Here is a 15,508-nt window from a genome sequence, read left to right as displayed (position 1 = left end):
TTTCATCAAGTTGGTGTTCATAGTTTTAAAAGTCAGGCTAAAAAGTTTTTTTTCTTTTGTTCATATTTAAATATTTTTTGTTTATCTATTTTGAACATGTGAATTTGAATGTGACATTGAATCTGCACATTTAGAACCTGTGCAGTAAATTCCTTCAAACTGAATTCCTTTATACTCAAGAGACTTGCATTTTCTCACTTGTTTGCAAGACAATTTGATGAAAGAGGGACCTGCATTCCCAGTGCAAATACCAAAACACTGTTCATTTTGAATTTACCTAGATGAGCCTTATTGGATTTTGTTTACCTTGAAATAAAACATAATTTATACCAAGTAAAACTAAAATATGCACTGGGAAAAAGGAAAAACACAAATGCAACAAATATAGCACTTTGGTTTAAAATCCGAAGATTTCAGGAGAGTTTGAGTTTCTTACTCTGTAGACGGGGAACACTGATACTTGCAGCAAATAAATCAATAATACCTGAGCTTTCATTCAAAAGAATTTGAAAAGAATTTTTTGAAACAGAAAATGTGTTACTTTTACAAATATTCTAAACTTTTTGAATAGGATCAAAACAAATACCACCTAAGAAACGGAGCAGGAATTAATCCACTTCATTTATAGAACCTCTTCTTATTATAAACTACTTCTAACATGACTGAAGACCTAGAAAACAGACAGAATCAAGCATGAATGCAGTAATGGACAAAGAGCAGCCTTTAGCCTAATTTATCATCCTTCTACAGGTCCAACATGGCTGTGAAGGACTTTCTAACATTGATGGCTAATATTACCAGTCAATGTTAGGGAGTTAGTAGCTGTTTTTATTAGTGCCCTTAGAAGAAGTGTCTGCTCTGAGGATTTAGTCGCAGATATGGTGCCTTGCCTCTACGCCCTGAATCCTTTAAAACCTTCCTGGGTGGGTGACCTGGTTGGATGAAAGACACAGTGGCAATAAGTAAAGAATTTAAGTATAGTGATGAAGCAAAGGAAAACAAAGATAAAAGTAAATGGAGAAATAAAAGTGAAAGGAAAGGAAGGGTCGTGTAAGCTGAAGTATTTGTGTTGACATTAAGGTTATTTAACAAAAAACTAAATGAGTTAACTAAAAGTCAAAACATTGGAGTAGAAATAAAAATAAAGAAAAAAAAACTATACAAACAAAAAATGTTTATTTTACCACATAGAACTGGGCAGAAACCAAAGAGAAACTGTAGTTTTCTTTGGAAACAATAACACTGTCTTGTCTACAGTTTTAAGTTGAATTGAGAGTTAAAAACATAATTGATTAGCAATACTGTGAAGTGGGTAAATTGGTTTGGTACTACTAGTACTACTATCCCAGATTCTTTTGTGGGTGAGGGTTGGGTTAGAATACAGCTTAAATTAATAGATTTCCAAGCACTGCTTTTTAATATAGTGATGAACCAATGCTTGTTATTTGGTGGTGTTACTGTTACATATGAACATATAAAGAAATTAAACTAGCAAGCTTTATACCAGTTGTTGATAATTGCGGACGTCTAACAGTGTGTGGTAAGTAAATGCATTCAAATAAAATCAGAGTTAAAGAAGAAAAAAGTGCTTCAAACAACAGACGTATCCAAACACTGGGAAACGACTTTATCAACGTAATCTTTTGTCCTTCCCATGGAGGCTCATTCACTCATAGCTGTATGAAGGTTCATGAGATTTTACAAATGATAAACCCTGAAGGCACGTCCAACCAGATTAACAACATGTTCACACACCTTTTCTTTGGCATACCTAAGATGCCAGAGAAAAGAAGAAACAGTTTTTGTTTGTGTAAATATGAGATGAGCTTCCTCTCATCTCACGATAAACCTTATGGCCTGTAGAAGAAAAAAGTTGAATAATAAACAATAAAATGCAAATATAAATTGCAATAAAAACTTTGACGTAGTGCAGATAAGGCACCCAGGTACTGTCGGGTTCTTTTTTTTAACGAGGCAAGACGAATAAACTCAAAGTATAAGTTTTCAAAATTTACTAAGCTGTTGAAGGCTCAGGTTAAAACGACGTGCCAACCAGACAAAGGGCATCGCACCAAAGCAGTAAACACTTTTATTATGAGACACAGGAACAGAATAATAACATGATTGGTTAAAAAGTTGGGGAGTAGCCGTAGTTTAGACTTGGCTTTTCCCTTATTTGGAACTTGGTCTGGCTCTTGGCTCATCATACATCTCCTGGATTGGAGATCTCCCTGTAATGAGAAGAGGTACATCGCTGCCCTACCTAAAACACACAGACACCCGAATTTATGACCTCCAGTACTTTTCTAGACCAAGCTTGTGTTGTGTGGGTGTGCCATTTTCTTTCAACGCTCTATTCTATATTGGCAACAAAACATAATGTATAATAACAGATGAAACATAAATGCATGGAAAAAATTACGAGGTAATTGTGGAATACAAAATAATTAGGTATATTTGCATTAAAGTTAAAAAGTAAATTCTTAACAGTATACTGGTTCTCAGGGTCATGCTTAATTATTTGTTATTAGTTTGGCACAGCATACTATAAGTGAACCCTTCCAATGAGCCATAATTTCCCTTAAGCTGCTCATATGCTGCTTGGAAATTTCCCTTGTTATCACTCCAAAGTGAATTGCAGCTGCTTGGGTCAAACCAGTCCCATTTGGTTGTTCATTGATTGACTTCCTGCTTTAGCAAGTTTACTTACAAAATATAATTTTCAACTCCACAGGAAACTCTACAGGAAACTGAAAGGCTGCTGTTACGGTACCTGAAATGGTCTTGTAGTCCATTAGATCAAACATAATGACGAACACACAAGACCAAGTAATGATAAGAGCCAGAACCAAGATCCAGGCCAGCGGGGAGCTGAAAGTAGAGTAAAAGTCATCTGTAAAAGATTTCTTCAACACCCGCACAGGTGGTGCCCCAGCATCTCCGTTCTTGTGGTCGAGGACCATGGTTGTAGTGGTCGATGTTCGTGCTAATGAACAAAATATCAGAAACTCTGGTTAGTAAAATATGCACCTCGCTTTTTAATTTTTTTATCCCTAATATTCTAAGAAAATGAGTAAAATCAGAATCTATGAAAACAAAACCCATTGCTTTATGTAAATACACATTATAAAAACTTTTCACTGGGAGCTACTGTAGGTGCAGTTACAGCCTGGTTTGTCACTTACAGCAGAGGTGAGAAGTAAAAAGTACAAATACTTTGTTACTGTACTTCAGGTTTAAACTATTTGAGGGAAGTTTATATTTCCTAGCATGCACATCTTCAAAATCAAAGCAATTTAAACCTATATAAAGGAAACAATGATGCACAAAGAGTCCGACTGGCTGAGATGGCATTTTTGGTGCACAAGTTTTGGTCGTGGAACTTCAGCACAAAGAGAGTAGTGGCTGGGAGCCCGGTTTCTCCAGCTTCCTCCCACAGTCCCAAGCTTTTTGTTTGCAAGTTTAACAAGCTATTCTAATTTGGCCAAAGGTCTGAATGTGAGACTGAATGGTTGCCTCTGTGTGTTGGCCAGCCATAGAGCAAACTGTTCATGGTTTACTTTGGCTGTCCCCTAGGATGGTTTGGATTTGCTCCAGTCCTGCAGGATTCAGATATGAGTGGGAATAAAAATCACCCTGGATGTTGATACTGATATGGAGTGGGTAATGTGTTAGAAATAAAAGAATGCCATCTTGTTTGATGTAAATTGTCAAACTACAGAATGCTGACTTTAAAAAAACATCCTGAAAAACCAAAGCTTAAAAAATGATATGGCAGGCTAGTTCATTTTGACGAAATTTCAGTGCAGCAACTTAAATCAGTACTGAGTAGATGTATGCCTAACACATGTTTCTACACATTTCTGATAATGTCAGAGCATGCACCTAACGAGATGATGTATGGTGTCCTGGGGATCTCTCAGATCTGGACCAGGGTATTACTGAGCTCCTAGACAGTCTGAGGTGCAACCTGGTGGCATCAGATGGACTAAAACATAATGTCCCAGAGGTGTTCTCTTGGATTTAGGTCAGGCAAGCATGGGGGCCAGTCAGTGGTATCAGTTCCTTCATCCCCCAGGCACTTTCTGCATACTCTTGCCACATTAGGCTGGGCATTACTGTGCATCAGGAGGACCCATTGCACGAGCATTGAATCTAACTGCGGTGATCCCTAATGGCAGTCAGGGATCTGTTGCCTAGCCTGTGAAGGTCTGTGTGTCACTCGATATATATGCCTCCCTAGACCATCACTAACCCAACCCCAAACCAGCCATGCTGAATGATGTTACAGGCAGTGTGATGTTTCCTGCAGCTACTGCAGGCATTTTCACAACTGTCACATGGGCTTGGGGTAAAGCTGCTCTCATCTGTGAAAGGCAGAGTGTCAGTGGTGGACGTGCCAAATCTGGTATTCTGTGGCAATTGACAATCAGGCTTCATGAGCACAGGGCTCACTAGAGGAAGCTGGGCCTTCAGGCCACCCTCATAAAGTCTGTTTCTGATTATTTGGTCAGAGGTATTCACACCAGTGATCTGCTGGATGTCATTTTGTAGCTCTGGCAGTGCTCATCCTATTTCTCTTTACACAAAAGAGCAGATACCAGTCCTGCTGCTGATTTAAGGACTTTTTACGACCCTGTTCAGCTCTCCTAGAGTAACTGCCTGTCTCCTGGAATCTCCTCCATGCACTTGACTGTGTTGGTAGACACAGCAAACCTTCTGGAAATGGCATGTACTGATGTGCCATCCTGGAGGAGCTATGCAACCTCTGTAGGGTCTAGTTATCAGCTCATGTGACCAGTGGTGACACTGACCCTAGCAGAACTAGTAAAAAAATTACTTCTTTTTTGTGGTTGTCTCATTGTTGCCCCTCATGCACACCTGTAGGTATTTTTATTAACACTAAATCAGCTTAAATTGACCAACACCCTCCTCTGCTATTTAACTGACCAGATCAATATGCCAGAAATCAGATTGACATGATGCTATACTCTGATTAAAAAGTTTTGAGCGGTGTATAAACTAAACTAACTAGCCGTAGTTTCTCATTATTCACACTGTTATTCTTAATGTTTAAATCCATATTGGTCTTTCATCCTATGACAGCTGAGATAGGCTCCAGCTCCGATGCCATCCTCAACTGGATAAGTGAAAGAAAGTGGATGAATGATTGATGGATAGTTTTAGTTTACAATGTGTGGAGATTAGAGAAATATTTTGCTGCTATTTTTTATAATCATCATCATTACCATTGCATTAATAATTAATATTGATATTGCATTCAGATGTTTAATCATACTGGCCTCATATTAACATTTATTACAGGTGCAGTTATAACCACTTTAAACTGTTGAGTTGAATTTATAATCTTAAATGTTTACATGCAGATTACATTGCATTATAAAAGAAAGGCCTAACTCTGAGTACACTCTGTGCCAAAATAGACAGGAAACTGCATGCTTTGCAGAAAGTGAAACTAAAAGCAGAGTCTAAGTGCAAGTTATTTTGAGGAGCTGTTTGGATGATGCTATTTGAATAACCAGGTTATCCATTATTATCTTTTATTCATTTATATCTTTTGATTAAGCTTTTAGTAGTGGTTCCTAATTAAAACATTTGTTCAACCTATTACATATATATAGTTTTAGTTAGGTTATTAGGTACATGAGAATTGGCCTCTCTTCTCATAAGACAAAGTTCGTGTGAGGTCGAACATTTGTGGTTTTGAAACTGATGCATGTGATGACGTATGAGGGGGGCGTCAGTAAACATACCCTGATGATATAAAACCATTCCTGTGTTTTTGGGGCGAGATCTGATGCTGTCTGCGTACAGTGATCATCTCCCATGCGTGTGTTCATTAAAAATCATCGTTTGACTCATCGTCCTGGACCAGTGTGGTTACTTGGATTTCCTCCTATATCCCTCCTTAATATATGAACCTTAACAAATGTAAATGACTTTTCAGTATGCATACATTTTAAGCTCACCAATTCAATAAATTTAAAGGGTATAGCCATCTGAACCCACATCAGAAGTGTAGCAGTCACCATTCATGCCTATATGGTTTTTGTGTGTTTTCTCTTATATAAATGGTAAATGGCCTGTATTTGTATAGCGCTTTACGTAGTCCCTATGGACCCCAAAGCGCTTTACACTACATTCAGTCATCCACCCATTCACACACTGGTGATGGCGAGCTACATTGTAGCCACAGCTGCCCTGGAGCGCACTGACAGAGGCGAGGCTGCCGGACACTGGCGCTACCAGGCCCTCTGACCACCACCAGTAGTGGGCAACGGGTGAAGTGTCTTGCCCAAGGACACAACGACCGAGCCTGTCGGAGCTGGGGCTCGAACCGGCAACCTTCCGATTACAAGATGAACTGCCAACTCTTGAGCCACGATCGCCCCTAATATATTGTTTTGCTGTTTCATAAAGCAGCATAAAGAGTTATCTTTGTCTCACAACACCAGTCACAATCCAGTTGTTCATATTTCTGTGGGTGTATTAAGCTTAGACCACCTGTTGACTCTCTTCAGCTCAGTGTTGGCAGCTACTGTGGGATACTCTGTTACTGCTGACTCAAACAGCTTAGCAGCACTCAAAACACACATGAGGTTAGAGGGAGGTGTGTGTGTTTGATTTTTACTGGTCTTTTCAAAACATGAATAAAACATGAATTGTATGTGTTTAAGTCTAGCAGATCTGCGTGACCCCAAAAAAAAAAAAAAAACCAAAAAAACAAAACAAAACAAAAAAACAAAACACACACGCACAGACACAAGTGCCTGTTCAAAGCTAGGAAAACCTCTGGTAATATTAATAACAACTAATACAGAACCTTCACTAATACTGCCTGTGCTGCAAAACATGTCTATATCTTTGTTTTTCAAATAATATTTCTTTACTTTTTAACAGCTTTTACTTTGTCTTGGGTTTGTCAGTCTATCCACACACCCAGTTGAAGGTATTTGGACAATTAGTGGCCACACTACAATCAAACCGGGCACTCAGAGATGGGATAGATATCTATCCCACAAATCCTGTTTGATCATCAATTATTTAGTTTACAGGTTGATGTAGTGTCTTGTACCAATATTCAGAAGTTCACAGATTATGGTTTGGCTTTCTACTGATCTTTAACCCTCTTCCTAAGACACACTGTAAGGAGGAAACAAATTCACTTGTACAATAATGAAAATCAACATTTAACTGTTGAGGTAGCTGTGAAATGTATTCAAATCTTTAAACAATTTCATGTATTCATTTTACCAGTCTGTGAGCTCCTATTTTGGCAAAACCCTCAATGCAGACATTATAACTCATGCAAGACGATAAAGACCATTTTTGGAATGTAGTACTGGAAATAAAACATTAATAGCACGTGAATATTTCCTTCCCCTTTGGACTTGATGCTTTCCTTGACCACTGTTTTCAAAACTCAACTCTAAATGGTGTGACCATCCATCCATGCTTGATTCCTCCTTTTATGGCTGACCTGCCTCCATGCTGTGGATGACATTTCTACCATTGCTCTCACAGGGTATCCATGACAGCTGAGCTCAGAGCAGTCATTAGGAGCTAGTGGAGCCAGAATGCAGGGAAGTGTTTTCATAACATTTCAGTAATGAGTGCACAGAACTGAACTAAACGCAGCAGAGACCTTTCAAGATCCGGATGGTTGAGCCTGATAAGTGTTATTAATCAGGTTAGAAGTTTGATTCAACATAACCTACAGCAACATTCAGGTGTCAAATCCTCAATATTACAACAGAGAAAGCAAACAGGTTGTTTACATGGTTTCCAGACTTATTTGTAACCTTTATGTGGAAAATAACAGTATACTAGTATATACTAAACAGCTGGAATTCTTTCCACCCAGTGGTTTCTAATTTTACTGTAATTGACAGAGAGACTACTTGTGCTCTCTGCCTCACAGCCATCACTTTAATTCCCCAAATATGAAGTGTCTCCACAGCAAGTTCTTTGTAAATTCTTCTGACTGAAGCATTGTTGCATCTGAGTATGTCATATTTTCAATACAATATACAATATTTTCTTTTTTCATTTCTAACTGCTTAGCTGTTCCAGTCTTTCACACATACTGGTCCTCTCATAAGAAGGCAACATTCCAAACGATTCAAAAGGGTAACGTAACCAAGCTTTTTTCCTTCAATTATTTTCTTCTGAAAAATGGAAAATAATTACAAGATAACTGGCTGTCTTGACAGAGGCATTCATATTAGGAAATAATCTTATTATTCCTAATATCATTGGTAATAATTACATCCTAATGACTTACATATTAGGAATAATCTAGACATCAATTTTCTTCTGATTAACTAGTTCAGTGTTGCAGTCTGGAAAGAGACTGAACTATCATAGGTCAAGAGGTGGGGTACACCCTGGACAGGAAGACACTTTCACTGGGATAACACATCGAGACAGACCCATTCATGCTCACGTGGCCAATTAAGAATCACCTATTAACTTAAAGTGCATGTCTTTGGACTGTGAGAGAAAGCCGGAGTACACAGAGGGAACCACAGGGGCAACATGGAAATTCCTATAATTAGGAATAAGACAATTTAAAAAAAAAGTGTGGACACTAAGAAACTCAATTCTAAAGCATGAATGCTCATTCATGATTACTGGAAGTATTAGTTTGACAAATAAATACTAAAGTTTCCTGAAGCTTTTCAGCATTTGTAATGGCTCTCATTGGCACTTGTCATGTTTATCCAATTAACATCGTAAAATGTGACTGACTATTTGAGAAAAGCATCAGTGGACCATAAAATTATAGTTTTGTTTTTTCCAATATAATTCTTAACATGAAGATAATACGCTCTTTATGCTGTCATTTCAAGAAAATAATCTTTCCTGAATAACAATCATCATCTCATTAGCATAAGTAAATGAGCTGCTTTCCTTTCTGGTTTAAGGCTGAGCGCAAACATACATATGTATGGTTGTCCTACTGTACTCTGTCAAAATCTCTTCTTTGAAAAAGAGGATGCAAAGGTTCGCCCTGATTCGGAAAACAAAAAATGGCATTTTATTTGTCTGACATTTGATATCTTTTGTTTTCCTATCTGTGGGTGGTCTTTTGTAATTGCTGAATACCCAGAGGAATCATCTATGATACAATGACACTTTTTTGTTTTTGTTTTTCCCCACAGCATCACGATCCCAGAGCACTCAGCAACATCAGATGCTATATTTGTAAATGTGCTTCCTTACATAGGATATTTATTAGGAAATCTTTTTTATTTTTTTATTTTTACAAATCCAAATGTCAACTCAAAGATGACATCCTATCAAGACTGAGAGTCCACTTACTCGCACAAATCACTTTCTTGCATACAGACAAATATGTCCGTAGCAGTAATTGGCTCACTGTGCCCACAGTTTTCACTGGAACAATTTACTATTTTTTCCAAAGAATTTCACAATGTTAGTTCAGTCAACATAGAATACTGAACGGACTTCAAGGTTTGGATTTGGACAGTCATTTCATAAGCATAAAATATTACTATTGTCCTGATTTAGTATGAAGTTGAAACATTTAACATCAATTTATCTTTGATGACTCAAATGACCTAGTTTATGTACTTAAAATCTTCAGTGGGGAAATTAACTTCTGCTAACAGTTGCTAATTAGCTGCTAATGACAGGCAAGAGCTAAATAATATGGTTTTTACTTCACTTTCAATTCTGTCTGTTTTGAATTGTGTAGCTGTGTTACCATGCTTTGTCAACTAAAACAATGAAGCATTTTAAATAGGCCAACCAAACTGCACCAGCTTAGTGCCCATGACTGACTTCTTTTCTATCACAGTGTTGCTGATGCTCATTGGTATCATAGTATTTAGACCCAGCTGTCATGCTACAGTGACAAGGAATGATTTTGAAGCAATTAAAACTAGTGGCAATCTCATAAACTTGTCGGTGCACAAATGCCAAATGTCTGTCAAAGATCCTCTTGTTATCTCATTTTCTTTATCCCAGGCAAAAACATGTAAAATGCTGTCACACCATCAGCTGCTAACCGTAAGTAGGAACAGTGTTGATGCTGACTGATCCTATACTGCACAGTCGGTGTCATGGGGATCTGAAGCTGCATTACAAATAGCAGATACATGATAGCAGAATATTTTTAGATACTTCTAATCATGAAATTCTCCTACACACCACTCAGCACAACATCAGAAGGTCTGTGTGCAAAACAGACATACAGTGCTCCGCAGAATTTCATATAAAAATGATAAGAGGCATATTTTAGGATATAAGTTGTTGAAATGAAGTTCAAAGAGCAAACATGGTGATACTTTACCTTCAGCTGTTTCAGTCATGGTTTCAAAATAAATATTCTGTTACAAAACTTAAATCCTTTATGGAGATTTTGTTGCCATGAAAACAAATACTTGTGGTAAATTCTTGGATCGTCTGCACAATTTAATCCAGTGTTTAATTCCAATCCAGCAACGTCATCCAAACGGTTTGTGATATATGAGAATATGAAAAAACTAAACCATTGGCCACCACCAGAAACCCTACTCCCCTTTGTCCATTCTCAGGACTTAATCCTGCACTATATTTCCAGGCATCAGAAAGTTTTAATGGGTCTTGGTTTGGAAAAAAGTCTTGAAAGCTGACGTCTGTCCCAGTGGATCAGGCTGGGGAGACAGACAGAGACCAAGTTAACGTGGCCCGTGTCTTTGCCCTTTGCCTGCTTAGGGCTGGGATTGTAGATAGAGCAGCTTGTCCCCCCACCCACACCTCCACTGGCTCAGACAGAATTAGACCGAGCACAGGGACTGACGGATGATGGAAGGGAAAGAGAGAAGAGAGACTAGGAGCGAGAGCTTCAGTGTAACTTTATCCCACCAGCCTATGTTGCTGTTGGAGTCACGTGGTCACAGCATGGACAGTGCTTTCACATGTGTTAAAACAATATGTAATTGTATCATAAATCCCAAATCTGTGTATTTGTATTTTCAAAGGTATTTAGTTGCAAACTTTAAAAGTCTGAATTCACATTTTTACTATTACGTTCATAGTGTGTTTCCAATTTCTAAGGCTAAGGCCCTGAGTTATTCTTAGAGCGGCTCACGTCCACTGGTATTCTGCTTTGCCTTTTTAGGCCAGAGGCGTGACCTTAACACCCCATCCCCTTTCCTTCCTTCCAGCCCCCGCCCTCATGATACCAAACCCTGCTCATTCAGACCTCCCCTGCTCAGAGCAGAGCTGTCATGAAGTGGAAAGAAAGAAAACAAAGACCAGAAGAGCTGAATTGCTGGCAATATATTACACCAGGTTACATGCAAGTTGCCAGTTGTCAGACGACTCCAGTACAAGTCAGCTTAAGATTCCTCTGCAAACTAGTAGTAGAAGTTGGTGATCAAAGTCACACTACTCACTCTCTCCAAGAATTTTATGTCTTTTCTTTGTGTCTACATGAATAATTGTACTACCTTTGAAAAACCTCGGTGGTTGTGATTGTTGGATTGTGTAGCTACTCAGAAACTTTTAAAAGCTAGAATTAAATAAAATTAAAACAATGAAAAACTCATAATATGCACATTAAAATACACATGGTAATAGTAAATTAATAGTTGTAACTTTGGTTGTGAACTTTGGTTTACATTGTTCCAAATTATGTGATACTGCTCTTGAGTATACAGAAAAATGTGAAAATTATTTTCTTTAAATATGTTCCACAAAGACATCTTCTTAAAATTTAGACACAATATGTAATACACAGCAGGTGGACATCATTTAAAAAAATAATCTGGCCATTAGGAGATTTTAAAATAACATATATCCAACCTTAGATGACACTATACAATATATTACATAGTGTCATTATTTATTTAACAAAGTAAGCCAAAATTCAAAATAGAAACAAATCGTTTATATGGTAAGAAAGTTATTCACAACTGGAAAATATCAAAGACAGTTGGTCTTTCCAAACAAGTCTTTAAAAAACTTTTTTTTTTTCAAAGTTTCATTTCAAAATCTTCACAACACAATAACAACATCCTTTTGCTGATTACATCGCTTATATCTCTTATCCTTTCAAAAAAAAAATATATTGTTAAATCGATACTGATATTAGGTTTTTTTGTTGGAGCACATTAATGGCACACCTCAAGGTTCTTTCTTCTTTTGCATTTCCACACTGACTGCCACAATAACCACAATGATCACCACTGCTATAGAAATACCAATAATGATCCATTTTGTGGTTGGCTTCTCCCAACCTAAAAAACAAAAAAGAAAAACGAGGGTAAGAAGTTATATTTGTTCATAACCTGTTGTCACATATGTGCACATGTATCCAGCAGGGGGCCTGGAGGCTATCCGTGCACACACGGGGAGAGCATCCAAACTCCACACAGAAATGCCCCAGTGAGCAGTGGATTCAAATCCAGGACCTTGTTGCTGTGAGACAACAAGGTCAGGCAACAAGGCAACAATACCACCGGGCCACGGTGCTGCTGTATAGCAAACTGGCATCAAAGTAATTTATTTTCCTCAGGAAGAAATCATTTTTACAATATCAAATTACGTGTAAACATATAAAATTATGTGATTTTTTTTTTTCAGATAGCACAAAGATGCACTTTAGCTCTAAAACAGTCTTTCTTTTGAAAATACAGACTTATTAGGAAAGGTGAATGAACATAAGAGTCACACATACAATTTTGGAAGCTTTGCAACGACAGGGTCTGGAAGAAAGAAAGAAAAAAAATAAGTTGCAATACCTTTATTGAAAATACCAAACCACATACATCAGTTATTGCATGTATGCCCAATAATAAACCCGTAAGTGAAATCCTTACCTGGCGATTTGGAGATCTAAAAGTTCTCCGGATGTCATTCCACATGATATTATTGAGGTCACAGTCAAGCAGGTGGTCCTCATAAAACAGACAATCCACAGTCAAATGGACATTTGAGTTGTTCACCTGACTCTGGCTTTTAGCTACAACATGATGTGGATTGTAGGTGTGATGCATCACCACCAGAATTGCAGGTTTATCAACTATAAACAAAGACACAACATGATCAGATGATTCAGAAAAGAGATTAAATAAATGGGCTGGGTTACTAGATCTTGAACTCATGCTGTAGTACATAAACACTACATGTGGTTCTTGGCCTGTATCCTACATGTGGCCCTGTATAAAAATCACTTAAATTATTTATAAAAATTCACTTTTAGTTTTTTCTTACAAGGTAGTTTGTTGAGGGCCTCAGCAATGTCTGTCCCGACTCGTGAAACCACAGGACAGAAAACCACACAGTAGTCACTTTCTTCTCTAGACGTTTCCTCAGTTTGGCCAATGTCTTTAAGCTTTTGAACAATTGAACGATGAGCGCCATTTGTTCTTCCGGCCAAAATGACACGGAAAACTTTCCACGACCCTAAAGATAGATTTAAAAATATATATTTTAGTCATTTCTGAAACTGAAGACAAAACAGCAGAGCACAAGATTCAGCATGAAAGAGATACTGCTCACTTTTCATTTTTTGTTTGTTTTGAAGTCACCATAATTAATTAATATACAACTGATTTCATACATACAGCAAATGAAGCTTGATCATGACACTGAGTGAATCAGTGTTATTTTCATTTGAGGCTGAACTTATAGATATAAATTACAGATGCCTTGTCAGCCATTCAAAGTTATCAAGTAGTGTTCTTCTTAGAAAAAACTACAGCCAATGGAAGCCAAGGAAATAATCGTAACATATTATCTCTGCAGAGATAAGACTGAACATTTGACCTAGATGTTTCATTTCTAACCTGTTGGGTAAGAGCACAAGAATATGAACTATCAAAAGGAAAGTTAGTATTACAACAGAAAGTAAAACTAAGTTCAAACAAAGTCTGGGTTGTCTTTCTTGTCTCACTATATGTATTAAATAAATATCTGTCCTATTGCAACATTGCCTTCATCACTAATGGAAGTTTTATTTGATTATAATTACCTTTTTACTCTATAAGCTGATTGTGAACCAGCTATCCCAGGCAAATTTTGTATTGAAATAGAATTTATAGTCAGTGACACTTATGTGACATGATGTATTTCAGGATGACTGATATGGGTGACTTGAAATTATTACTCCTTCAATAAGTAAATGTAGCTAATTCACCTTAATATTGACATATTTAATGGAAATATTAAAAAATAAAGCAAAATTTTTCTCTCACCAATTCTCTCGTCCATGTCTCTGAGGAAGGATAAAGAATCAGAAAGCAACCTTTAGTTGAAATTAACTAAATCTAATATAGCCAAATAGCAGGAGGTGCAGATCTATTATACATTCTCTTTACTAACAGCTGCGCAACTTTTACTGGCCTAGAAGACAAACTTTAAAAATAGATTACGGGTGTAACTTGTATTACTCTGATGCAAGAAATTTACATTTTGCAGACTAAAGTTACTTACATACAGATTACAATTTCTTGACTTGTTTTGAAACAAAAATTCCTTCCCAACAGAAAATAAAGAATTCTAGTGTCTCCCCATTCAATGAAGTCAGTTGTTGTCAGCTATCAGTTGTTCTTGAAGAATAAACTTGTTCACCAGTTGAAAACAAAACTGGATGGGCAGGTAAAAGAATGTTAACGTCAGTGTGACTCAATAGACTAAAATAATATGGAGCTGAAGGTGTTGATGAGACGGCCTTAATGTGGCCAATCCCTTTAAGCTTTTGAAGAACTGAAAAATGCACCCCAAAATGAAGTAGAACAGTCTCACAGACTAATCACGTTCTGTTTAACTTACCCCATGTGACACTACTCAGCCCATCAAGGTCATTTCTACACATGATGACGAGAAGCTGACAGAAGAAGTTAGTGAGAGAACAGACTGGTTAAAGCTTTATTTCATTTGCCTCCCTATGTAGGCCTATGTTGGTCATAATGGTGAAATTTCAAGGGCCAAATATTTTCTGAGGTGGTGCTCACTGTGAAACATTTCAGAACCACTTGTGTAAAACGATTTCCCTAACTCTTCCTAAGCCACTGTTAAAATAAATGGATGAAATAAATAAAATAAAATCTTGTCAAAAAAGTAAAATCTGGTATTTGAAAGATCATCTTTGTGTAAATGAATCTGAACATTATGCTATAAATTTTGTAGGACTTTTGGATTGTTTGTTAAAAGTTTACTACAGCCTGTGAAAACTGTGAAGCAGTGACTGTGCTATAGATAAAATGGTTCGACCAGTCCGTGCACTGGTCCATGAGTGGAAATTTGTTGTTGAGTTAAATCAAAGTGTGCCTTTTTTGCCTTACTGTATAGGTATAATTATTTATTATTATTATTATAATTATTGATAATAATAATATGTAAATAACTACATCCATCAGAATTACCAGTTATTGTTAGTTTTGATTAATTATTTATTCTTTAACCCGTGAAACAACTACATAAACCATTTTTATATAAGGCAACTATGAATGACTATGAGGCTTTTTTTGAACAT

The 15,508-nt window shown here is 37.1% G+C and overlaps 1 protein-coding gene across 1 annotated transcript in view; it reads right to left on the bottom strand.

The window, feature by feature from the left end:
* The window catches only part of LOC116335997 (triadin-like), a 36,567-nt gene extending 21,955 nt beyond the window's left edge, over positions 1-14,612 (bottom strand). Inside the window, exons 1-7 of the mRNA XM_039599427.1 lie at positions 14,467-14,612; positions 14,229-14,248; positions 13,246-13,437; positions 12,852-13,054; positions 12,710-12,737; positions 10,340-12,269; positions 2,774-2,986 (exon numbers count right to left, since the gene is read on the bottom strand). Coding sequence (XP_039455361.1) covers positions 2,774-2,986; positions 10,340-10,358 — 232 coding nt within the window. The 5' untranslated portion in view covers positions 10,359-12,269; positions 12,710-12,737; positions 12,852-13,054; ... (1 more) ...; positions 14,229-14,248; positions 14,467-14,612. The remainder of the gene's footprint in view (positions 1-2,773; positions 2,987-10,339; positions 12,270-12,709; positions 12,738-12,851; positions 13,055-13,245; positions 13,438-14,228; positions 14,249-14,466) is intronic.
* Positions 14,613-15,508: the final 896 nt, after the last annotated feature.

The sequence above is a fragment of the Oreochromis aureus genome, linkage group 15 (genome assembly GCF_013358895.1).
Source record: "Oreochromis aureus strain Israel breed Guangdong linkage group 15, ZZ_aureus, whole genome shotgun sequence".
NCBI classification, from domain to species: domain Eukaryota; kingdom Metazoa; phylum Chordata; class Actinopteri; order Cichliformes; family Cichlidae; genus Oreochromis; species Oreochromis aureus.
Note: the sequence above shows the minus strand (reverse complement) of the source record. Positions and strands in the feature narration are given on the sequence as shown.